Source organism: Peromyscus californicus, unplaced genomic scaffold (genome assembly GCF_007827085.1).
Source record: "Peromyscus californicus insignis strain IS unplaced genomic scaffold, ASM782708v3 Scaffold_22__1_contigs__length_63687245, whole genome shotgun sequence".
Classification (NCBI taxonomy): Eukaryota; Metazoa; Chordata; class Mammalia; order Rodentia; family Cricetidae; genus Peromyscus; species Peromyscus californicus.
In genome coordinates, this window is record NW_026294525.1 from 55,970,992 (window position 1) to 55,998,344 (window position 27,353).

The 27,353-nt window shown below is 40.6% G+C and overlaps 1 protein-coding gene across 3 annotated transcripts in view; it reads right to left on the reverse strand.

Moving 5' to 3' along the window:
* Nucleotides 1–27,353, reverse strand: part of Atg5 (autophagy related 5) — a 112,034-nt gene that overhangs the window by 65,791 nt on the left and 18,890 nt on the right. For all 3 annotated transcript variants that reach the window (XM_052751413.1, XM_052751412.1, XM_052751414.1), the window contains exons 3-5: nucleotides 25,850–25,977; nucleotides 21,964–22,042; nucleotides 12,758–12,920 (exon numbers count right to left, since the gene is read on the reverse strand). In XM_052751413.1, the coding sequence (XP_052607373.1) occupies nucleotides 12,758–12,920; nucleotides 21,964–22,042; nucleotides 25,850–25,977 (370 nt within the window). The remainder of the gene's footprint in view (nucleotides 1–12,757; nucleotides 12,921–21,963; nucleotides 22,043–25,849; nucleotides 25,978–27,353) is intronic.

Below are 27,353 nucleotides of genomic sequence, written 5' to 3' on the forward strand. Positions count from 1 at the left end.
GAAGCTCATACTATTTCTCTTGAGCACAGCACATGACAATAAAACAGTAAAACTATAGGCAGGGACAGCACTCATTACCATATAAGATCTTTCCCCTAACACAGCCCTCTTAGTGTTTCTCTCTTCCCATTTCCTATATTTCAGTCTCTTTTGTTCTGTTCTTCACTGAAGGCAGACAATCAGTATTTATGCTTCACAAAGTATGTGAAATAAAAACTAACTTTCAAATGCATAAAAAGTAAATGTAGGTAAGAATGTCTGTAGAGCAAGATCTAAGAAATTATCAGTAAAAACAAGACAGTAAGAATTACCACGAAATCTTCAAGGTTTGGACATGACAATGTGATTGGAACTTAGAATTAGAACTGTAGAAATATACTTAATTCAACACAGGGTGAGATATTCGACATCCTAAAGATGGCAAAGAAGTGAGCTACAGGGAACGAGCCCTAGAATGCACTGAGAGCATGGATCCCAGGGGACCGCAGAGGGAGAGCGCCGCCGGGACTCACTGACACAGCCACTGCGGAAAGAACTGAAGACGAGAGAGAGAGGCTGAAATGAGAGCGTGGAGCGTGCAATCTCTCAAGTTATTACACACTTACTTAGTACGAGGAGCTGCAGAAAATTAAAAAAAAACTAGTACACAGTGGACTACTGCATCTCAGATTCACAAATTTATTGATTCTTTTATAACTGGATGTTTGTCATTTCTAGTATTCAGAAAACTTTGAGACAGTTTTATAATATTTCAATATGATTCATACATAAAGATTCATGAATTTTCTGTGGCTTCTAAATAAAGGGGAAAAGTCATTCAACGAGAAGAAACAAGGATTCATTTTTCAGTTCAAGAAACATTTTTAATATGTAGAATTCTGAAATCAGAACTCACTGTCACCACAGTAACTGATCAAGACTTTCAAAGGCTGAGATGCAATGAAAATAAAGACACACTGAAATAGACGAGAAACCTTATAAATGTGATGACCCAAACTTCGTATAGCTGATATGACACAGTGATAGTTCAAAGAAATGCTGAAGTACACAGCACAGGACACGGAATGGCACCATGGCATTTCGGAAGTGGTCCCTGCTATTCCAAGAGAAGAGTGGTATTATCCATTTCTGTTCTCTTAAAGAGAATCATGAATTAATTTACATTTCAATGCAAACATTCACTTGAAATTATGTTGAACAATATGTCTATGTACTCAGATGTGCCTATTTGAGTATATATGGCATACTTTTCTGAAGAGAAAAAAGGAATTATACTATAAATTCAAAGAGCAGTAAGTAATGACTACAAGAATGAGGAATCAATGAATAGATGTTTGTCAGCTTGATGTGGTGGGGCAAGACAGTAACCCAAGCACTCAGGAGGATCAGCAGAAACATGAGTTTGAGATCATCCTGAGCTAAAGAATAAGATCCTACTGAGAGAGAAAGAGGGAGGGAGGGAGGGAGGGAGGGAGGGAGGGAAAGAAAGAGAGGGAGGGAGGGGAAGAGAGGGAGGGAGGGAGGGAGGGGGAGAGAGGGAGAGGGAGGGAGGGAGGGGGAGAGGGAGGGAGGGGGAGAGAGAGAGAGAGAGAGAGAGAGAGAGAGAGAGAGAGAGAGAGAGAGAGAGAGAATCTTCTTGCTTGAGCTAGGCATGATGGATAATCCTATCATCCCAGAACTCAAGAGGCAGGAATATTACCAAAAGTTCAGGGCCACACAATGAGTTAGAGGCCAGTCTAGGGTATTTTTGGAGACAGCAAAACCCTGTGTCAGGTAGAAGAAAGGAGGAGAGGGGAAGAGAGGGAGGGGAAGGAAGGCAAAAGGGAAGGGATAAAACCACAATACAAAACAAAAAGATGTGTTCTGATTTCCTTTCTATACAATGGGTCAATGTATATATTCATAAGAAAATGCTTCATGGATCTTCCCAAAGTCATTAAAATGAAAGACACCAATCTTAGAACTTACAAAATTGTTAAGATTTTTTAAGCAGACCAAAAGTAAGATAAAGGTATAATGTATATGAAATTACATCTCAAAGGGATTATGATAAAAACTAAACCTTTATATAAAACTTAACCCTTTTTATTTCCATGAAATATATCTTCAAGTAGTAATCAAAATATGAGCCTACACACAGACTTTCACACATCAACTAGAGATAACCTCTAAGATGTACAGACTTCCACTGCTATCAGATGCCTTCTGGCAAACTTACACTAGTATAATCTGTTGGGTATTCTTAAGTAACTGTCTCAATGTTTTCCCAAGGTATTTTTATCAATGATGTTTATTTTCTAAGAGGCTATGATCCAAATATCGCACTTACTTATTTAAATTTTGTGAGCAATTTTTCTTCAGAAGCCTAGCAAACTCTTTCCATTAAAACACAAATGCATTAACTTTTAAAATTCACATCACCCCTTTCTGCATGAATGCACGTTCATATGCATGTGCACCCATATGTACATCTGTGCAGAGGACCCTCCATTTTACTTACTGAGATGGGGTCTCTCAAAGACCCCAGACTCTCCACTGATTTTGTTAGTCTAGGTAGCCAGCTTGCCCAGGAGATCACTGTCTCCGGGTGCCAGGACTACAGGAAGCTCACCAAGCCCCTGCCTCAGGATTTACGAAGAAGCTGAGGATAGGGGCTCTGGTCCCTGTGTGTGGTGAGCATGCACTTTATCCTCTGAGCTCTCTCCTCACTGCCCCACCACTACAGAAGAGAACATGGAATGACTGTCTTAAAACATAGAGAGGGGCTAGAGAGGTGGCTCAGCAGTTAAGAGCACTGGCTACTCTTGTAGAGGACCCATGTTCAATTCCCAGTAAGTACCGACACAACTATCTTTAGCTCCAGTCCCAGGGGATTCAGCACCCTTTTCTGGCCTCCGTGAGCACCAGGTACACATGTGGTGCAAATAAGCAAGCAGGCAAAACATCTATACACAAATAAAATTAATTTTAAATAAATGAATAACAACATATCTAGAGAGGGCTGGACATGGCGATCATGCATGCCCTTAATTGCAGCACTTGGGAGGCAGAAGTGGGTGGGTCTCTGTGAGTCTGAAGCCAGCCTGATCTACATAGAGTTCCAGGCCAGTTAGAGCTAAATAATTTTTTGAGACCCTGTCTCAAAATTTAATCAACTTAAAAATTAATTCAAAATGTAAAAATGTGGAGAGAGTAAACTATTTATTTTGTAATGAAACATAATTGGATATTCTAGGAGGCTAACACTTTAAACAACTTTCTCACCATGTTATAGATTCTTTAATGCCGCATGCACAGCTTTAGATTACACTTATTCACGGGCAACCAGAAACTATTACAGGCAAAAGACAAATATAAAATACGTATTTCTTGTGATTACATCTTAGTCTACTGCACTATCTCTATCCACTGTCACACACACAAAATAGACATTTCTAGCAACATCTTAATCTATTTCCACATAGATACCACAGACAGCTCAAACGTGTCTCCAGCCAGCTTTGCTTCCTACACCATATCTATGCTCCATCTACTATTTCACTGTGCAGTGGATACACCACCACTGGGATCCAACTCAGATCCCAGAAATGAGTATTTCCTCACTACATTCAATCTAATAATAGGTTTTTGTCAAATCTCCCTTCAGAATAACCCTCATGCACTGTTCTTTCCTCCCATCACCACCGCTACCACCTTCTCAACTTCGTGCCCAGCGCTCTAGCCTGCCTTATTCAGTCAGGAGCAGACTGCACGCCATGTCAGCACTCGCTGGCCAACACCCCTCCATACTGGCTTCTTCTTATTCCTCTTAAACCGAATTTTTCACCTTGGCATATAAGAACCTGTATAATCGTTTCTTTCCCATTCCTCCAAACTGATCAACTCACCCTTTCCTCCCTGGTCTACTGACAACCAAGACATGACAGTCTTCCTTCAGGTTTTTGAATTCTACCTGCTGTGAACTAAATGATCACGCCCTATGCCCCTACAGTCATGTTCCAAAAGCTTTATGATATGGGCGAGGAATTGTAGAGATGATTATGTCTGAGGATGAGCCTTTATGAATGGGATTAGTGCTCTTATTATGAGACCCCAGAGTGCTTTCACCTGAACCCTAACAAGATAGTCATGAACAGGAATATCCCCTGACACGGAATCTGCAGGTGCCTTGATCTTAAATTACTCTACCCTCCAGAAATGGATAAAGTCAATGTTTACTGTTTTGAGTCTACAGTACTTTTGTGGTAGGAATCTGGAGAAAGTAAGATCCAAATCAAGCTTTATTGCCTTGTGTTTTGAAACATGGTTCTCCAATACAGCTGACTCTTCCCATCCTTTAGAGTTCAACTTGTTTTGTCTTTTCAGAGGTCTTCCCTAACCACCTTAATGCAAGAGTGCAAGTCTATTGGCATTGTTCTTAGCACCTCACTTAGCACTTTCAAACTAGTGTGTGTGTGGGGGTGGGGGGGGTGGGGGGGGTGGGGGGATGACTACAAATACATAGAGAGAGGAGTGAGGGAGGGAAGGAGGGAGGGAATCACAGCCTGCCTCCCAGCAAGGTACCATCCTTGAAGCAGAACAAGCACTTATTATACACCAAATCTGCTGGTACTTTTATCCTGGACTGTCTTTGATCTGGACAATTCTAATGTAACTGTGAGCAATAAATTTGTTAATAAGTTAAAAAGAAGGTGTCAAGGAAAATACAGACATACTAAAAGAGAAGGGCTTGTAAATTAAACACCAATCTCTACCTGCCCTTGGGATTTTGTTCTCTAAAAGTTCCTAGAATACTCCAATCTCAGTCCCCTTGCCCCTGATGTCTCATCTGCCTAAGATACCCTTAGCCCCAGATAAACATTATCTTCTAGACTATTCAGGTCTTCATTTAATGCCAAGCCCTCAGTGAAGATTTGCAGGCCTGCCTACATATGTGTGCTAGTGTAGAGAATCAGTGCCTAGTGACTGTCTGCCTCATCTGCTGTGGGATGGTCTGTATGTCAAATGTGTTGCTGATTGGTCAATGAATAAATCACTGATTGGCAGTGGCCAGGCAGGAAGTATAGGCGGGACTAACAGAGAGGAGAATTGAGAGAACAGGAAGCTGGGGGGGGGGGGGGGGGGGAGACACTGCCAGCCGCCATCAGGACAAGGAAGATGTAAAGTACCGGTAAGCCACAAGCCATGTGGCAAGGTATAGATTAATAGAAATGGATTAATTTAAGCTGTAAGAACAGTTAACAAGAAGCCTGCCACGGCCATACAGTTTGAAACCAATATAAGTGTCTGTGTTTACTTGATCGGGTTTGAGCGGCTTGGGACTGGCGGGTGAGAGAGATTTGTCCTGACTGTGGGCCAGGCAGGAAAACTCTAGCAACACTCATCCACTGGAATTGAAATGTCACAAGGATGGGAATTTCTGCCTGTTTTGCTCCTTGGGTATTTCCAGCTTCTAAAGCACAAACCACACAATACGCAATCAAATAACTATTTTTGGTGTGATTAACATTAAATAAAGCCCACCAAAGATGAAGCAGATCATAGAGAAGCATGTCTCAGCAGAGTGGCAGGAAGGTCAAAACCAAGAAGAGCTTGAAAAAAGAAACATGGCAAACAAAATGAACTCTACAAACTACACTTGGCAGTAAAGAACGAACCACAGGCAACACTACTGTGAAGACAGAATCATAGAAAAGAAAGGAGACCAGGCACACCTTTAACCCCAGAACTCAGGAGGCAGAGGCAGGTGGATCTCTATGAGTTCAAGGTCAGCCTGGTCTACAGAGTGAGTTCCAGGACAGCCAGGGCTACACAGAGAAACCCTGTCTTGAAAAACCAAAAAGAAAACAAAAGGAGAAAATTCTTTATCTAAAAGGAAAAGATCAAACAAAAACTAGGCTTCGCTGAGGTCAGAGACACTGGTATACATTATTCATTACGCAGCTTTAAATTCGTGTCAATCTTGAGATAAGCAAAAATTTCATTAGAGGAAGGAAAAAAACTAAAAGAATTGAAAACACTAAATGAGCGCCAGTGAGATAGCTTGTGGATAAAGTCACTTGCTGTGCAACCTGAGTTTAATTCCTGTATCCCATGGCAGAAGAAGAGGAGAACCAACTCCCCAAAGTCATCCTCTGACCTCTAATGCACACTGTGCACATGTAACACCCATCGCACACACACTCACGGCACACACAATGTAATAACGAATAAAAACTCAACACTAATAGAAGAGCCAGAGAAACGGCTCAGTAATTAGGAGTGCACACTGCTCTTCCAGAGGATCCAAGTTCGGTTCCCAGCACCCACAAAGGGTGGCTCACAATTGCTGTAATCCTGGTCTCAAGGGATCTGGCACCTCTGGCCTCCAAGAGTAACAGCATCTACATGTGTACATACTCTCATACAGACAAACACCCAGACACTTAATCCAAATAAAAAGCACACTTTTTAAGACAACAAAGACCCATTAAGAGATGAACATGGAGAGATGGCTCAGCAGTTAAGGGTGTTCACTGCTCTTTTGGAGGACCAGAGTTCAAATGGAGAACCAGAGTTCAATTTTTCGTACCCACAGATGCTTGTAATTCCAGCTCCAGTCCATCTGATGCCCTCTTCTGGACTCTGTAGGCACCCCCACTAAGGTGCATATACCCTTATATAAACACTTAACCCATACACTAATCAAAAGCAAAATTAATCTTTAAAAACAAAACAAAACATGGACTGGAATGACAGCTCAGTGGTTAAGAGGTAGAAGGTGCTCCTCCAGAGGACATGAATGCCTTGGTTCCTAGCAAGCGTATCAGGCCACTCTCCACCATCAATAATAATTCTAGCTCCAGAGGATCTGATATTGCTGGCCTCCAGGAACCCCTGCACTGGTGACATGTGCAGACACACATACTCACACAAAATTAAAAACAAACATTAAAAAAACACTTAAAGAACTGAAACGTAGGATTATAAAATCAATATCAGAAGTTTTATGAAACAATGAATAACGAGGAGATGACCGAGGTTGTAGGATGAGCAAATATTCTGTCGGAAACTGAGCTCACTTTATTCCTTGACAGGCCTGTCATCCCTCTCCAGCAAACACCATTTGGAAAGTAAAAGTAATTACTAGAAAACAATGTAGCCAAAGTAATTCACGCTCCTTTTCACTAGGATATTAAGGAGCCGACTCTTAGAACTTGTGTGCTAGCTCAAAGTGCAGGTATGTGTACTCAATAGTTCCTCTGATGTCTGGAATTCAACCTTTATAACTCTAATTCCATTACAACCATCTTGGTCTTAATAACTTAACATCTTGTTCATTCAAAAATCCCTTCCTCTGCCTCATCCAGGCAGTCCTCAAATCAATGGAGGAAAGAAAAAAGCCATCAGTCACCAGAGCCCTGCCTTTGCATTTATAAGGGAATTCCAGAGAGGAAAGTGATCTGAGTCACAGGTAAAAGGTACATAACAGGAATGAACAGTCCCAGTCCAGTTCGTAGACCAATAAAAACAGCAAGATGAAAACATAAAACATCTGTTTTGAGCACGTTAGCCTCTAATATATCACCTCTACATCATCAGCCTCTAATGTCACACACAATTCATTTTTATTTCATGTGCACTGGTATTCTACTTGCGTGTATGTCTGTGAGGGTGTTAGATCCTTTGTAACTGGAGCTACAGACCGTGAGTTGCCATGTGGATGATGGGAATTGAACCTGGGTCCTCTGAAGAGCAGTCAGTACTCTTTTAACTGCTGAATCATCTCTCCAGTCCTGTCTATTTCCTCTTAAAATCAGTTTTATGTTAAAAGTGGCAAACTGGAGCTCAGTGTATTGGTATATAGATGTAATCCCAGCATTCATGAGACTGAAGCAGGAGGATCCTAAGTTGAAGCCAGACCACACTGCAACCCTGTCTTAAAAAGGGAGAAAACGGGCCAGGCAGTGGTGGCGCACGCCTTTAATCCCAGCACTCGGGAGGCAGAGCCAGGCAGATCTCTGTGAGTTCGAGGCCAGCCTGGGCTACCAAGTGAGTTCCAGGAAAAGGCTCAAAGCTACACAGAGAAACCCTGTCTCAAAAAACCAAAACAAATAAAAAAAAAAAAAAAAGGGGAGAAAACAGTAGAGGTGTGTGTATGTGTGTTAAATAACACACTATAAATTAAGAAGTCTAACATTTTATAAGGAATGGGAAGTTTAATCATATTTAACAGTCAAATCTTTTATGCAAGTATATGGAACTTTATATCATTTTCTTTTTTTTTTTTTTTTTTTTTTTTTTTTTTGGTTTTTCGAGACAGGGTTTCTCTGTGTAGCTTTGCGCCTTTCCTGGAACTCACTTGGTAGCCCAGGCTGGCCTCGAACTCACAGAGATCCGCCTGGCTCTGCCTCCCAAGTGCTGGGATTAAAGGCGTGCGCCACCACCGCCCGGCTCATTTTCTTTTTTAAAACTGTTGACTCAGTCTGAATGTGGTAATGCACACCTTCAATCCCAGCATCTGGGAGCTGAGGCTGGGGAATTAAAAGCTTGTCTAGCCTGAACTACATGAAACCTTGTCTCAAAATCCCAAATAGATAAAGAAGTAGACAGACTCAGGGAAGACTCACTAAAAGCTGGGCCTTTTATTAATTATTCTTGTTATCTTTTAGCAATTTCCTCAAATCTCCCACACAATGTGACATTGAACAGAAGACCTTCACATGGATTGACAACTGCTTCATAAGTAAAAATGCTACTTTCTTTTCCGTTTGTGACCATTAACTCTGCTTCAGAGAGGTGGCACATTCTTGTATCTAAAATGAAAGCCTATAAAAAAACTGAAAGGCACATTATGCCTTAAATGAGTTTTCTTGGTTTCATAAGCTTTTCTTATTTCTCCTTGAGAGAGCTTCAAAATTAAAATTAGCATTTGAAAGTATTCAAAACTCGCTGAAACTTGTGCTTAGCTTTGGTGCTCTCCAGGTGCAGCTCTGAATGGGACAAACAGACCATTTGCTTTGTCTGAATTTGGACAAATTTACAACCGCACTGACAAAAAGTTGACAACTCTATTACTTCACAAATAATCAGGACCCTGTCTTTGGGTCAAACAACAACAACAAAACCCTTAAATATAAAAATCCATTTCCATAAATAAAATTAAGACTATTATACTCTTCATGAAACATCTTCCTGATCATGTGAGAAAGAGAGAAAAAGAGTAAATCAAAACTTAATATTTTTACTCTCTAAGATCACACTATGTTTTGGTGATTAAAAAATGAGATATACACCAACCACAGGTATGATGTATATACATAATACAGAAAACAAACCAGTGCAGTAACACTAAAGAACAAAAATGCATCTAGATGGCAGCGCCCCAGAACATGCAGTGTCACAACCCCCGTGGCTGTCTGTGTCCCCAGGTGCTTGAGGATCACACCTCCTGAAAGTGTCAGTACAAGTTAGATGCTCATTGTTAACTCTATAATAGAAGGCTTCATACAAAAGGTGATGATGAAGTATAAAGACATGAGAAGCCCAACAGTCAGAAAAAGAGAGAAACAGCACTCCAGACAGAAAGGGCAATGAACATCTACCTTCACAAACATTCGGTAGTTAACCTAAAGCATTTTATCACGCAATTCACATCTGTCTATCTGTGGGTACCATGACATTCAAGCCAAGGGCAGAGGATGATTACAGGAGTTGGTTCTCTTCCTCTACATGGGTGCTAGGGATGGAGCTCCAGTTGTCAGGCTTGTTGGCAAGTGCCTTCATCCACCCAGCCAGCATGCCAGCTCTACTGCACTATTCTCCAATTTATTTCAAGTGTAAGTGTGTGTGTGTGTGTGTGTGTGTGTGTGTGTGTGTGTGTGTGTGTGTGTGTGTGTAAAAGAGTGGGTAGTGATGGTGGTATGGAAACAAGACCTCATGTAGTTCAATCTAGCTGGAAACTTGGCTACATAGCTAGGACCCTGAATTCCAGGTTCTCCTGTATCCGCCCTCAAGTTCTGAGATTAGTTGAAGTCAATGTTTTCCTTCAATCTCTTCTCTCTGTATGAACTCCAGCTTCTCTGTTTGTGACAGGGTCTCTTGTTGCTGGCCTCTACCCCTAAGTGCTGGGTTTACCCAAATGTGTTACCACAACTGAGTAGGCAATGCACTTTCTTGAGGTTTAAATCATTTTAATTACTTGGTAACAATTTTTGAAGGGACAAAAGTGTGGTGATGGCCAGGTTTTGAAAATTTCCAGATATATAAATATGAAATTGTGGAACAATTCCATGTTACTCAGATCAAATGTAAATCTTAGAGAAGAATGAGAAATGTGATTATCATATATATCATAAAATATGTGCCTTACATGCTGAGGTCACCAAAGCCACAACATCCTGAGTCTGCATAAAGTCCAGAGCCACACTCGGACTGTACAACAGTACTGTGTCACTAAGGAAGAACTTACACTGGATGCCTTCTTGGCCAAGGGTAAACACTAAGATGAAGACACGCAACTGTCCTAATAGCCCATGTACACCAGAAAAGTGATATGTGGCTCACAACATGTAATTTTAGTAACAGGGAAGGCTGGCATAACACCTGCACCTGTAATCTGGGCATTTAGGAGGTAGAAGGAGGAGGGCCATGAATTTAAGGCTGATCTGGGCTATATAGTGAGATTGAATCTTGGATGGGGGTGGGGCATGATGGCATGAGTCTATGATTTGTATAACTTTCTCATCAAAATACTAGAAAATTCTATTTGTTATTATTTCATAATAGCAAAACTAAAAGATTGATATGAGGAATATAAAACACAAAATACAAACTTTTAGGACAGTGAGAATCTGTCTCAAGGAAAAAAGAAAGAAAGGAAGAAAGAAAACAAAAGAAAAAGTGCTGAGGAGACGGCTCTCCGGTACAATACGTGCTATGGAAGAATGAGGACCTGAGTTCTGACTGTGGTACTCACAGGAAAGCCAGGAGTGGTCGCCTGGCCTGTAACTCACTGCTAAGGACATAAACCAGGCAGCTCCCAGGGCTTGTCAGTCAGCCAGTGTGTCTAAATTGGAGCGCTCTAAATTCAGTGAGGTCCTGTCTGAGCACGTGAGGTGAAAAGCAATAGACAACCATACGCAAAGTCAACCTTTGGCCTCTGCAGAAGCATGCACACGTAAGCAGCCACCTGCCACGTAACACACCCCAACACAATTTAATTTCTTTGTAAATCATAAAAAAGTTATGAGAAACCATCTTTGCTATACTTATCTGACCAAAATACTTGTTTTCATCAGCATAAAAATTCAGTATTTGCATTTTTATTTCCTCTAGTCCCTCTGAATGTTGCTTTACTATGAACACCAACATCCTCACTTAACCTGTGACCTTGTCTGCTATCTCCACTATGTTAATGAGTTCACCTGCACAAGGTTCCTCCTGCTGTACGTCAATGGTCCTCATTTTCTTCTGTTCAGAGCAACATCACTGCTGCACTTTCAGTTTCTGGACCATTCCCTTTGATCTCCATCCGTGAATGGTAAGTAGACTCAAGCAACTAAAAGTACACAAGGAAGCTACAGCACCACATGCCTTGCGGTTTGTGTCAAGAATGGCAAATGCACAGTGATTAATCAATAGACACTAAGATGTAATGTTGTCCACACTAAAATGCTAGCAATAGAGGCTGGAGAGATGGTCCAGTGATTAAAAGATCTTCCAAAGGACCCAAGCTCATCCTCAACACCTACAACTCAGTTTACAGCAGTTCACAACTGCTGATAACTTCAGCTCCAGGATCTGACACCCTCCTTTGGCCTTCACAAACACACATGTGGCATGTACATATATGGCATGTGCTGCATACTTTTTAAAAAACTAGCAACAAAATAATATTTTACATAATTATGTATGGTTAATATGCCAAAGTAGCTACAATTTGAGCAATTGAATTAAGGAATGGAGAGTACTTGGCTATACACACTGGACCACAAGAAGTCAGAACTCTAAAATCAGCTTTCTGTGTGTATTAGAAGGCAGTCAATGCACTCAAGAGTTAGAACCCACAGATCTCCAAGAGACAGGAAAGCACATGAACTCGTTTTCCAACAAGAGTATTTGCTCCCTCTTCCCACTCACCTCACTGGCCCTCTCTCTTCCCCTCTTTCTCCACGCCCCCTCCCTTTATGCACCCCAGGCCGACTTAGAACTTGCTGTGCAGCTGATGACCTCCAACTTCTGATCCCCTTGTCTTCACCTCCTGTGATCATGCACCACCATGCCTGCTCGTGCTGAGGATAAGCCAAGGCTTCTGAATGCTAGTCAAGCACTCTAACAGCGAAGCTGCATCCTTAGGAGGAGTCTCTGTATCACAGCAAGGCGAGAGAGCACCCACACACAGAAGAAAACCTACTTCTGTCAGAAAGAGGCTGGAGCAGCACCCCTGGTCTGAGGAGAGACCTTCCAGGATGCATGCAGTTTCCTGCTATGATCAGAAAGAGCCATGCCTAAGGAATGACGATCACACTCTTCCTTCAGAAGTAGAACAAAAAGGTTTATGCTGTCTCAAATAATTTGCTAAGTGATTGGCCTGCAAGAGGATCCAGGAACACAGCAACATTGGCAAGCAGAAATGGAAGTGATGACTAACAGTAGCTACTCTGTAGACTTGGGCCTGGAGGTCAGAGCTAGTTTCCATGGCTAATGCATAAACTGCTCACAGGTTATGGTTCTGTGCTATTTCACGCAGCACTTAGAAGTTGGGCTGAATAGTTACCATTCTGCAGTCCCATCCAGAGCTGCTTGTGGTCTTTTTTCTGCATTTCATTGATGACTTGACTTTTATGCTTTAAAGCATCAGCTTCTTTCATACATGACATAAAATGAGCTTCAACTGCATCCTTGGATGGACAGTGTAGAAGGTCCTTTTCTGGAAAACTCTATCAAAGGAAAACACACAGAACAAGTATGCAGATACAAATTAGCTTCTAAAGAGAACTTCCCCCATTTGCCAATATTCCCAGCACACCATATTTTATTATCACAATAACTACAAAATACTTTTTAAAAATTAACTTAAAAGCATTACCAATTTGACACAATTTGTACTCTTTCCAAATAATCCTCATCCTCATCTGTGAGGTTATCTTTTGCAGCTTCCTACAACCGACACCAACAATCACAAGTGAGTGGCCATTAGAGCCAGAGAGGGATCTACAAGAGGGTACTGACATTCCTCTCCACCTATCTTCAAGGGAAGGCCCACCTTAAGCCAGCCCAGGGAATGTAAGCATGGAAGACCTGGCCCCACCCCTCATCTACCATATGGCGGCATGGGCTGGGGAAAGATGCCCTCCCTGCATAAACATCTGAGGTGGGTGGGAGAGCTGGCCCTGAGGTCATCAGAGAGGGAGAGCTGCCCCTGCCCCCCACCAGTTGCAACACTTGGGAGAGCAGGCCCTGCAGTTCACCTGGGCAGTACAATTAAGCCAACCCCATTGGTTGATGTGGGTGAGCAGCCCCAAAGTTGAGAGCATGGGAGAGATGGCCCTATTATAGTCATCTGCTTTGTGGCAGCATGGGTGGGGGAGAGATTGTCCCCTTCCCCTCCCATCAACACTTGAGGCAGGTGAGAGATGGCTCTGAGGTCATAAGAGCTGGAGAGCCCTCCCTGCCCCTCATCAGCTGCAGCACTTGGGAGGGTGGTCCCTATGCCATGCCTGGGCCACACAGTAGAGCTGGCCCTGAAGGTGGAGGTGTGGGAGTCTGAACCTGGGGATGTGAAAGCAGGAGAACTGGCCCCGCCCCTTGCTCATTGCTGCAGGGGTGAACTAGCCAGGTGAACTAGCAATGCTGCAGAGCTCACCCAAGTAGTGAGGACAGGGGAGAACTGGCAGGCAGACCAACCCTACAACTGCCCAGACCTACCTAGAACCAGGGTTATGACTTGATCCACCCCAACATCCACCCCATCTGTGATCTGCTGGAGCACATGAAGGGACCAGTTCTGCGGACCCAAAGCTCCAGGATCTCCACAACACAGGGTGACAAGATATCCAAGAGGAGTCCCAGTGAAGGCCCAGCATTGATAATGTAGCAGAAGCCAGAGGCCTCGAACCAGCCCAATGACTCTCTGCAATGAACACTTGCAAGTAAAAACCAATGAATTTAAAAAAAGAAAGAAAGAAAGAAAAGAAAAAAGAGGGCCCACCTCAATCTAGGGAGGCTCTGAAATCCCCCATGATAGGAACTCAGGAAAAACAGGAGGGGAAGGCAGTAAAGGAAAACAGACAGCTTGAGTAGCCAAAGCAGCTGAGTGAAGCACCACAAGGGGTGACAAATGCCTGTCACAGCCCCTGGCTCCCACCTGTGAATGCATTGCTTTCACATCTACCCAAGTGAGAGTAAAAAGATGTTTTTTTCAAACCTCACAATGAAATTACAAAATATCCTTGATTCATTACACCTCTAATCTTTCCTAAAATGTATTAACCACTGTGTAGACATGCTTTACCTTTCTGGTCTAAACAAATTCTCAAAGACAAAGAGTGTGATGCAATGTTTACTCTATCATTTATCTTCCAAATCAGAAGCATGACAAACTAAACTAAACTTCACTTTTACAGGAGTACGCCGAAAAATTCCTTCTATATAACCATTTACTTGGGGGGGAGGAGAATCTTCTTTATCATTTTGCACACACACTCACCACCACATTCTATGGACCAAACCCAGGACTTTCTGTGTCCTACCACTGAGCTAAATCTTCAGACCTCCCACCAGAGATTATAATTGTGTTATTTAATTAGAATATTCATCAACTGCCTGTAATGTATCTAGATGTGTCTGAAGTAACTTAATGGCATTGAATCAAAACACTACTTACAAGTAAGTGAAAAAAAAATCAGTCTATTAGTAATACTACAAAACTGATGGTACTTTATTAGGACAATTAAGCAAATCCAAAAAAATACATTTTCCAAAATACATTTCCATGTCATATATAAAGAATCAAATATCTGATTAAACATGAACTCTCACTGTTTTATTACAGACTCACCTCTAGTACTAGATTCAGCTTTAAAATGAAAAACATAAAGTCATACTTTATAATAAAACTAAAAATTAGGATTAATAAAAAATCCTAAAAAAAAAAGTTTCCCAAGATTACTTTGGTGTACACAGACAAAAGGTTGGGAAGGGAGGGCATTTCCTCCCCAAATATTTTTTTCTAATGTACTATTTTTCAATAAAATAAAAAACAGTAACCCCAGGCCTGTTATAATCCCAGATTGAGGAGGTAGAGGCAAGAGGGATACAAATTTGAGGCCTGCATGGGTTATGAAGCCTCCGAGCCCACCACTACCGACTCTGTGGCCTCCCCACCTACAACCCCAAAGCTGACACAAGTTAGATGTCAAACACAGTGGCACATGCCCAGAATTTCAGTGTATAAAGACATGAATTCAAAGTCATGTGCAGTTTGGGGACTAGCCAAAACTACAAAACCCTGTCTTAAAATACAAGAGAAAAGAAAGGAAAGGCTAAAAAACCCAATCTGTAATAAAACAGTGAGAGTTCATGTTTAATCAGATATTTGATTCTTTATATATGACATGGAAATGTATTTTGGAAAATGTATTTTTTTGGATTTGCTTAATTGTCCTAATAAAGTACCATAAAATAAGAGCACCAGACACCAAATAATGTTAACATCTCTCAATTTTCTTAAAATTCTATTTCTACCGAAGTGTAACCTACAAGCTTAGCTATAAGCAATCATCACTCCTTCTTGTTACAATCTATAGGGTATTTATCTCTCATCATGCATGTCTCCTTGGTCTTATTTGTTGACTCTTTAGATTCTCCCATAAGATAGCTTTGCCCATTTTCCCCTCGAAGTACTGCTTCACCTACATTCTTCCCACTGAAAACACCTATCCAAAGCCAAACACAAGTCTCAACCTCAGCTTCTCTTTGGCTTCAACTCTCCAGATCTATCACCACATTCACACCCAAGCCTTTCAGTTCTTATCAATTCACTGCCATCAGCTAAACACCTTTCACAGAAACACAGAAACACCTTTCAACTGGCTGGCTTAAGCATTCACCCAAAGTCTAATATATGTGACTATTCTCAATTCACACACAAGTTTCTGCTATCAGCACTTCCCATTTTCATCTTTCGCTGCCTCATTTGCTTTTCCAAAGCTAGTCTTAAATATTGGTATGTTTTCTGTTTAAAGCATGTAACCTAGGACCCCTTTTCTTTTTCATTCCATACCCTCACCTTGAATAAGATTACATACTTCCACACCATATATGAACTAAAGATTATCAATATTGTTTCCTACCAGGATCCTACTTAGAACCTTCAGACCCACACAATTTAGCAAGTGTCCCAGAGGTACAAGCAATACAAGCAATTCAACAAATCCAAAGATAAACTGATGCCATCACCACCCCCTCCACATTTCCCATAACAAACCTAGTCCGCTACTTTATATCCTAAATAGATCTGCAATTTCCCCACTTTCAACACGCCAGGCTCGGAACTACTCACAGTTCTGAGAAACCTTGCAAAAGCACCCATGCAGTGTGTTCTGTTGCTGTGATAAAACACTCTGACCAAAAGAAACTTTTAAGGGAGGAAAGGACTTATCTGCTCACACTTGCAGGTAACAACCATCAACGAGGGAAGTCAGGGCAGAAATTGAAGCAAGAACTTAAAGCTGAAGCCATGGTGAATGATGCTTGCTAGCTCACTAACTGGAAGGCTTATTCTCAGCCAGCTTTCTTATACAGTCCAGGACTACCTGCCCAAGTTACGGTGCCACCCACAGGGGGCTGAACCCTCCGATGTTAGTTAACAATCCAGGTAATCCCCAACATACTTGTGCACAGTCCATTCTGATCTGGGCAATTCTTCAATTGAGACTTCCTAACAGGTGACTCTAGACTGTGTCAAATTGATAGTTTAAGCCTACAAGGGTACATATCTATAATTTTACACCCTTGACATTTTTGCACTTGGAGTCACAGTGACCCTCTAAACACTAAGCCCTAACCTTCTCCCCCAACTTTCTCTTATTTTAGTACATAGTCAAAGCCATCAAGACTCCAAATGACCTCAGGGTCTGCTAACCTACCCACCCAAAGCCCCCACCCTTTTCCCTGCACACACAACACTCCTTGCTTCAAGTTCTTGAGTCGCTCCAATCTTCTACATTCTTTCAGTTCTTCCAGCAACACACTCATTTCTGTCTTCACATCAACTGTTAGAGCACTTCTTTCCTCTACTTAGAACATTCTTTTCTCCTTGCCTAATCACTTATACATCTGGCCAAATAATCCTCAGCTTCAGGTTCAGCTTCTATGGTACACCTTCCAGGAAACTTTCCCTTTCTCCCAAGTCAAGGTTAAACTCACACTGGATTCTGTAGTAGTCAGTAATACTGGCCAGTATTACAATGGCTATTAAGATATCCACAGGTAAGAGTACTCTGAAAATCCCTAAGGAAGAGGCAATGACCTCAACTCTCAGTAAATCGTTCTTAAATAAGCCAAATTACTGAGATGTGGTTCACACACAATGAAACAGAGGAAGTTTTAGATGAATTTTGACTTTGAATAACTATCAACCAAATAAGATAGAGAACATTACAACACATAACCACATCCACTCGTTCCTCACCAAAAGTTAACCACAAGCACTACCACTACCCTCATTCTCCACCAAAAGTTGACTACAAGTTACTCTGTGTCCTGAGCAGCAGGCTCTTTTTCCTACCTCCACCAATCACTGATGTGATCTGTTGCAGCAGCTTTGCCCATAATGAGATCTCACAAATGAAATCATACATGAAATAGTGTACCACTGACTTAGCATGCCCTTGAGATTTACTCATGTGACTGCATACATCAGTAACTGACTCCTTTTTGTTACTCAGTTGTCAGTGAATGAATGTGTTGTAATGTGTTTAAGAAAACCTGTTGCTAGTATGGTTCTTTCCAACCTTTACCTGGTTAATAAAGCCACTGTGAACAGTAATATGCAAGTGTCATAGTAGACATCTTTTCAACTTTCTAAATACACAGCTACAAACAGCAACAAATGCCATCTAAAAACTGGTGAACTATTTTCTTCAAGTGACAGTATAATTTTAAACTCTCATCAGCGACATTTCACAGTTCTGGGTACTCAATGTCAAATTTGTTATCAGTCGTTTTCATTCTAGTCATTCTAGTGAGTGTAAAGTAATATCTCTCTCTGGTTTTCATTTACATTTCCCTGATGACTAAACATGGTAGATACATTTTCATGTATTTATTGGTAATTTCATATGTTCTGCAAACTTTCTGTTCAAATCTTTTGCATTTGTTCCAAAGCAACTGACATATGAGGTAAGAGGCTGAGCATACTGTGAATTCTGTGTGTGCTTATACAAATATTGTCCCCGAGAAGCAGCAGGTGCACACCAAATTCTGTACCAGCTAAACAGATCTGAGTAGAAATGCAGAAAGTCTAAAACCCCCACATTAGAAATGCTTGATGTTAGCAGCCACACTCACTAATACCAGCCAGTACAATTTCTGATTCCAAATAACCTTCCCACAGCTTCAAAGATGGCATGTGCCACCTATATCCACAAGCAAACTTTGTCTTTTTCAACTTGAAATGCCATCCTTACTGCAGTATTTATATACCTCTTAGCTACTTGTCCATATAAAACTGTGCTGTGGATTACTGCATTCCTATCTTCTTATATCATCAAAGGTTTTGAACTTGTCCCTACAAATCCTGTGGTTTTTAACTACACAATCTTAAAAAAAGCTGTGTTTTTGTTGTTGTTGTTGTTGTTTGTTTTGTTGTAAGGAAAACAGTTGGATTACAGCAGAACTGCTTATACGAATGGAAGGATCAGACATCTTTTCTTCTTCCTGATTCAAATCCATCATGTAGGGGTCTGGAGAGATGGCTCAGTGGTTAAGAGCACTTGCTGCTCTTGAAGAGGATGTCTTCAGGTTAGGTTCCCAGCACCCAAATGGCAGCTTATAACCACCTGTATATCTAGTTCCAAAAGATATGACACTTCTTCTGGCCTCCACAGATAATAAGCACACATATGGTACACATACATTCATAGGACAGAATAGTCATACACATAAAATAAACCTAGCCATTTAAAAAATATCAGTTAGGATAATTTTTGCTATGCCCTTGCTCATACTGAGTAAATTCTCTTTTATTCCTAAGCTTGCTAAGGCTTTTGATGACACTGGTTATTGAACTCTGCCCATACTTTTTTCTGTGTCTACTGATTCTGTTGTGTGGCTTTTCTATTGTATTTTGGCAACATAATGAATTACACTGACTGATGACTATTGAATCAATCTTGTATTCATGAGATAAACTCAGCATACTTCACACTGTGCTTCTTTTTTTTTTTTTTTTTTTTTTTTTATTTTTTTTTTTAAAGATTTATTTATTTATTATATTCACAGAAGAGGGCGCCAGATCTCATTACAGATGGTTGTGAGCCACCATGTGGGTGCTGGGAATTGAACTCAGGACCTCTGGAAGAGCAGTCGGTGCTCTTAACCTCTGAATCATCTCTCCAGCCCCACACTGTGCTTCTTATAGGTACTACTAGGCTCAATTTGCTAATTTTTTATTGAAGACTTTTATATCTATGTTCAGAAAATATATTCACCTGCAATTTACTTTTAGTTTCTTTAATAGCATTGGGGTCAGTTACTCACTTCTAAAACAGGCTGGGAAATGTCTTCAGTGTTTGTGTCCTTCAATCATATATCCCAAACTCCAAGAACAGTATTGGGCTAACACACAGCAGGATCTCAGTATTTACTGCATTAATAGTTATATTTTAACCTAGAATTCAAAATGCTTTAGAGTACGTTCACACACACACACACACACACACACACACACACACACACACACACCCTATGTGACACCACTAAGGCTTTTCTTTCAGTGGCTGAACAGGCCATTGGAGCAGGCAGATGGGTGGGAGGGGAGGAATAAGGCAAAGGCCCCACAGCAGGGACTGTAGAGGTGTGTCGGGACATGGTTGCGGAGACTGTGAAGCTGATGAGAACTACTGAGGTGGCTGTGGAGCCAACATAAAACTTATCAGAACGTAATGGATGGAAAGGAAACAAACAAGAACAACAACAAAAACCTATGGCTGTGAAAGCTGGTGCTGTGTGTGCCAAACTGTTTTATGTTGAGCAGCCCAGGTCAGTTTGCTGAGATGGAAACCAACTTGGAGGCTGGAGGGATGGCTCAGCGGTTAGGAGCACTTACTGCTCTGTCTGAGGACCAGAGATCAGATCTCAGCAGCCACACCAGACAGCTCACAAACTCCTACAACTCTAGCTCTAAGGGACCCACACTCCCTTGTGACCTCCACCTACACACACACACACACACACACACACACACACACACACACACACACGAAGTTTTAAAAATTAAAAAATAAATAAATGAGTCCATTTTAGGGAGACCTATACGTGCGATATATAAAAGTACAGGCCAATTTACAAGGCTGCGCTAACAACAGCACCGAATCCACAATGGTCCAGATGCACGTGAAAGTGTGCACTGGAATGGTGGTGGCTATGAGCTTTCCAGATTACTAAACAAAATAAATTATGGTCAACTGTTACATTTAATCTAATTACTAGAATTATTCTTTATTTCTAAAACTAAAAGGAAAGGCTTGCTAGGGCAATACTCGTCCTCTATGTCTCTTTGAAGTAGTTTCAATTTCATGCCACGGTAAACTGCAATTGTTACACAGACATGAAGCACATTCCATATACACCATGGCAACTGAAACGGATGCACATTAGGACCATGGCAGTACCTGTACAGTTCTGATAACTAAAATCTATAATAACACACTATTTTGCAAAGTTCCTTACTATAGATGCACAGGGAAATAATAAATAAGCATCCCGTACATGATGACTCTTGCATGCTCTTTATGCCTCTCCACTGCCCACTGCCATTGGAGAGCCTCTTGCTAGTGATAACTCAAGATGTACCTCAGAATCCTATAAAGATGCTCAGGAATTGGAAAGTAGGAGGGGTCATAAGTAAAGAGGGTGGAGACCAGCATGTTAGTTTTTATTTTATTTCTTAAGATGGGTTTCATGATGTAGTCAAGGTTGGACTCAAACTCCTCATGTAGCCCAAGCCCTAGCTGAGCTTGAACTCCAAACCTTTCTTTTTCTACCTCCTGAGCACCAAGGCTACTCAATCCATCACTATGCTCAGCTGTAACCAGCATTTTACAACTTATTAAGACAGAATCAGGCAATATTAAAATTACCTGGCTTCAAAAACTACAGAAATGAATGTGTCTCAAAACAGAGGCTCACCAAATCTTTTGACTTTTGTCAAAGTAGTTACAGAACTTCTCAACAGTACTAGGTTGTTCTAATTTCTACTTTCATGCCTACATCTACACCTGGGAATTTTATTTTTATTTTATATTAATTTAGAAATATAACACTATATTATATATAGGTTATATATAATAAGCTTTATAACCTGTTGTATAACTAAAACAGTTTACTCAGCCCTAAAAAAGAAAAATGTTTATATATTGAATTGTTTGGCCAAAAATTTGGAAGAAATTGAAGAATATCTTAGGGCAAAAAGAAGCTCAGTGAAAAGCTAGGGAGCCAATGACTACCCTGGAGTGAGCGATGAGTCGGATGTGCAAGCACACATCTGCCATCTCCACACTAAGCCAGCTAAGCAGGAGAGCCACTGTGAGTCTGAGGCTAACCTGGACTACACAGTAAGGTCCTTGACAGGATGGGCGACAGAGTGAGACCATGTCTTAAAAACAAACAAAATAGGAGAAACAATAAATAACTTATTTGAAAAAATTTCTATGCTTTTAAGAACCACAAATGAAACAAATAAGAAATTTTAAACTATACCTTGAAATGTACTGTGATGTTCCAAGGAAGAGCTGAACTTGATGCAAGAAGATCAAATAGTAAACCAATTGGATAATGCCTAAAAATAAAAGGTATATCTTAAAAAGAGAAAAAATACATAAATTTATAACTAAAACCCAAAACCAATTTCCAGCACATTTTATTACCCACAGTCCTAGGCTTTACTGGTTAATCACAGAAAACTAACTTTCCACAGCTGCATGCCTGGGTTAACACATGCGCTCCATCAAGCTGCCAGGTGTTTTCCTTCTAAACTTTTCATTTCCCACAGGAGCCTCAATACACCCAAGGGGATTCTCATCAGCTGCTCTAGTGTAGTGTTAATTGTCATCCTGGTACTTACAAGAGGAAACTCTTCTTTGTAGGTTGATTTAAACACTAAAATATCTTGTTTATTTTTGAAAGAGGACCCCATTATGTACTTCTGGCTGACCTGCTACTATCTTAACCAGAATACACATAGCAAAATCAATCCTTCTACCTCTACTTCCTAAATGCTGGGATTACAGATGTGCACAAACACATCTGGCTTTCTATAGCAACTGTTCTGTACTGTTTTTGAGATAGTATCTCATGTAACCCAGGCTGGCCTTGAACTCCTGGTCCAAGTGCTGTGTTGCTAAAGCCAGTTTCTGTTTTATCTTTTTCCTTTTTTAACTAAAAATAAATAAACATATTTATTTTTATGTTGTATGGATGCTGTATCTTCAAGTATATCTGTGGACCATAGGCATGTAGTGTCCTCAGAGGCCAGAACAGGATGTCAGATCGCCTAGGACTGAATTAGAGATGGTTGTGAGCCACCGTGTGGATGTAGGGAATTGAACCCAAGTCCTCTAAGAGCAGCCAGTGCTCTTAACCAATAAGCCATCTCTCCAGCCCTTGCTTTTTATTATCAAAATTTAGAAATTTCTAAGTGTAAAGATGCTCACCTAAAGAGTATGCAAATCCCCTGGTTTATGATTATTTCTCTTAATATTACGTATGTATGTAAATATCTAGCCTTTTAACTATGAAGTCATATTAATACAGATTCAGAATATCCTTTACAAAAAGCATCAAACCCTCTAGGCATGGTTGCACATGTCTATAATCCCAGCATTTAGGAAGTGGAGGCAGGATCCAGAATTCAATTGTCAACCTCAGCAACACAGCAAGTTTGACACCAGCTTGGGCTATGTGAAACCCTGTAAATAATAATAATAATAATAATAATAATAAAATAAAAAGAATCAAAGAAAAGGTTGGAGAGGTGGTTCAAACAAGCCTGCCTACTTAATTCAACCTGCTGATCCTAAACTGAGAAGAACAGACTCCCAGAGTCATCCTCTAACCTCCACAAGCACTCCATTGCACATTCCCTACACAGATACAGACATCCACAGATACACACACACGAAATAATAAAACATTTTAAAAAGGAGTGGAGTGCTATTGCCCAGGACACTTCACAGAAATAAATCTTCTTACCCAGATAATCACCAAACTGAAGAATGAAAAGTTATTTTTCACTGAGTAAAACAAGGGCAACTCCAACTGCAAACCCAAGTAATTTAACTCACTTACCTAGTTACAAAAGCCTGAGTCTGATGTACAGTACTACCCCTGTCCCTGAAAAGGCATTTTACAAAAAATTTTTAAAATTCAAAAAATCCACACCCTTACAAAAACTGAATAGAAAAGATAAAAACCACAAAAACGACTGGAGATAAGAGAATAATCTACAAGTATTTACAAAAGGAAGAGCATCCCATGTTCAAAAGAGAACTATGCAAGTCTGCACTGAGCATCTTGCTGGAATGTTTTCTTAAATTGCACGTGATGTTCAGTCATTGTATTTCATCTAAGTTTAAGATCAGCAGTGTTTCTTTTTTTTTTTTCAATTCAGAAGTCAGTTTTAACTTCTTACTTCCATAGTCCATTCCGAAAATAGTTGACATAACATTTAAAAATCGCATTAGAGATACTTATCTTACGAAAACAAAAGACCATTCTTAATTTTGTCCTCAAAGGTCAAAGATCTAATTCACTTTCTTTCTTCTCTCTACCATCTTTTTCTGCAGTGGTAGGGAATCAAATCCAGGACCATTGTTTATAGGCTAGGCAAGAATTCTCCTACTGAGCAACAAACACAGCCAGATTTTAAACATGAACAGGGTTTACTGCCAAAGTAATCTTTAGAGAATCTAGAAGTGTTACAGTATGGAAGTATCAAACATAAATAACTACTTCAGTTGGAGTAATAACGTCACTCCTTAAAAGGCAGTGTTAGAGCACCCTCTGCTGTCTAATCAAATCATTCCAATGTCTTAAGAGTTTCAGCTGGATCAACACTTCAGATAACTTTTAAAAGTTAGCAATACAATGCACTAGGGGCAGGGCCCCATGATAAAGCACTTGTAGCCTACAAGAGACTGTGTCTTAGGAGCTATCTGAGCATCAATAACATTTTTCCTTTTTGAGACAGGGTCTCTCTACAGAGCTCTAGCTATCCTGGAACTCACCATGTAAACCGGGCTGCCCCCAAACTCACAGGGATCCACCTTCCTCTGCCTCCTGAATGCTGTGATTAAAGGTGTACAACACCATGCTGGGCTTGTATCGATAATTCATTGGGCATTCTGTGTGTCTACCACTTTCCTTAAATAACTTTTTATTATAATCTGGGCAAATTAAAATAAGCAACTAGGAAATTCGAGAACAGAATAGAGGTAAATATTAAGTAGAATGTCAGCAGTTACGGCACAAAAGGCCATGAACTGAAGCTCTCAATGCCCACGCCCTGCCAAGCTTTCTGGAGTGTACCTGTTATCATAACAGCTGAAAGGCCACAGGAGAAAACAGTCAGGATTTGACACAGCCCAGAATCCAGATTGAGCCTCCCACTGGCCTGGACTACAGAGAAAGACCTGCCGGAAGGGTGGGGGTCGGGGTGGGAACCTTCCAGAGGGCTGAGAATGAAGTTTAATGGAAGAGCAGTTGCCTAGAAAGCCCAAGACGAGAATGTTCAACCCCCAGTGATATGTGTGGGAGGGTGGGGTGGGGGGAGGAGCTTTCTTAAAGGATAAATACCAAATGTAGGAAGATGGTATATTTAAGATAAATCACTCATCTGCAGTAAAGAAAAAACTGGTCCAAACATCGATGTCGTATCTAGTAGGTACATCTTATTAACATACTAACCTTAAAGAATATAAGCTAAATCCCAGAAGTTTGCTCCTTCCAAGTTAAGTTGTCCTCAGATTTAAGTCAGCTGCACAATTAGGTTATTTATAACTAAGTAGTTCCCTTTTATTTCCGAAATCTTTTTTTCTTCCTCAAAACTTTTTATCTATCTATCTATCTATCTATCTGTCTGTCTGTCTGTCTGTCTGTCTATCTATCTATCTATCTATCATCCATCTATCATCCATCTATCTATCTACCTATCTATCTACCTATCTATCTACCTATCTATCTACCTACCTATCTATCTATCTATCTATCTATCTATCTATCTATCTATCTATCTACCATCCATCCATCCATCCATCCATCCATCCATCCATCCATCTATCTATCATCCATCCATCCATCCATCCATCCATCTATCTATCTATCTATCTATCTGATCTAAGAGTGCTCTAGCTGCATGTACAACTTTATGCCAGAAGAGGGCATCAGATCCCACTACAGATGATTTTGAGCCACCATGTGGTTGCTGGGAATTGAACTCAGGACCTCTGGAAGAACAGCCAGTGCTGTGGGCTACCATGCTTGACTTCATTTCTTTCTTTGTAGAACTTTTGACAACCATTCCAGGGCACTACACCTTCTTAAAGCTAGCATCTACTTACTGTCTAACCATGAAGAAAAAGTCACTCACCATTTCAGGGGTGTGCCTTCATATTCAAACCATATTTCACTCACGTCTTCTTGTCTCATAGCTTTCTGAAAGTGCTTTTTCACTTTATCAGTTACCAACGTCAGATAACTGACTCTTGGCAAAAGCAACTGAAATGAAAATTTGTAAAGCCGTATTTACTCACTCATTATTGTTCCAAACTTAAGATATATTAAGCCTGATAATTTTAAGGAAAAGAGTTGTTATCTGCATTATTTTGACTACCTCAATCCAAAGCCATCTGCTTTTCATAGAAAATTAAAAGCTAGAGTTAAAAATAGTAAATATTTCTAACTGGGTTACAGCTTCTAAGTAGAGCTTAGGGCATATATGCTTATAATTAACACAAATCTACAATTTTTCTTTACCACTTTATATAATACATAACTACATGTCATACTAATTAAGATATTAAATAAGTCTACCAAATTTGTCTTAAATATTAAATGATTCACATTAGTATTATCACCCCTTTACACAGAACTTAATGTTTAAAATATGAAAATATATTTATAATACTTTAATAAAGACAAAGATACACTAGACTTTAAAAAATTACAGAGCCAATAAACATGGTACACTGAAGGACATAAAAAATCGAAAAGGTACAGTAAACTAACCATTTGTGTGAGGGTTGGCTTTAACTGTCAACTCGACACAATCTAGACTCACTTGGCAGCAAAGTCTCAATGTGGAATTGTCTGCATAGAGTTGGCCTGTGCGGAGGGGTATGGGTGATTCTTGCCCTGACTGTGTGAATCAGTGTGGGACAACCCAGCTCCCTGTGGCAGACGCCATTCCCTGGGTTTAGGCTCTGGGCTGTCTAAGAGTGGGGAAGGTGAGGTGAGCAGTAAGCATGCATGCCTTTACTTGTCTGTTCTTGACTGTGGATGTGGTGTACCTAGATACTTCAACTTCCTGATACCTTGACTTCCCACCAACAATGAACTGTAACCCGGAATTAAATAAATAATTATGAATTATTTATTTAAAATCAAACCCTTTCTTCTCTAAGTTGCTTTTGTCAGGGTATTTTATTTCACCAAAGGAAAATTAGAATTTTGGACAGGCTGTGGTGGTGCACACTTTTAGTCCCAGCATTCAGGAGGCAGAGACAGGTGGATCTCTATGGTGATATTTTATTTGTACTGAAATGTGATTTTATTTGTATGTTAATAAATAAAGTTGCCTGGGGGTCAGAGTTAATAGCAAGCCATAGCAGAAGCTGGGCGGTGGTGGCCCACGCCTTTAATCCCAGCACCTGGGAGGCAGAGCTAGGCAGATCTCTGTGTGTTCAAGGATATAGCCAGCATGGAGACAAACGCCTTTAATCTCAATACCAACCACAGAAGACCTGGAGGTCTGTATAGACAGGCAGTGACGAGGAGGTCATGTGGTTGGGATTACAACCAATGAGAAGGCAGAACAGAAAGTCAATAAAAGGACAGACACACAGAAAGTAGGCCTCTTTTCGGAGGAGAAGGAC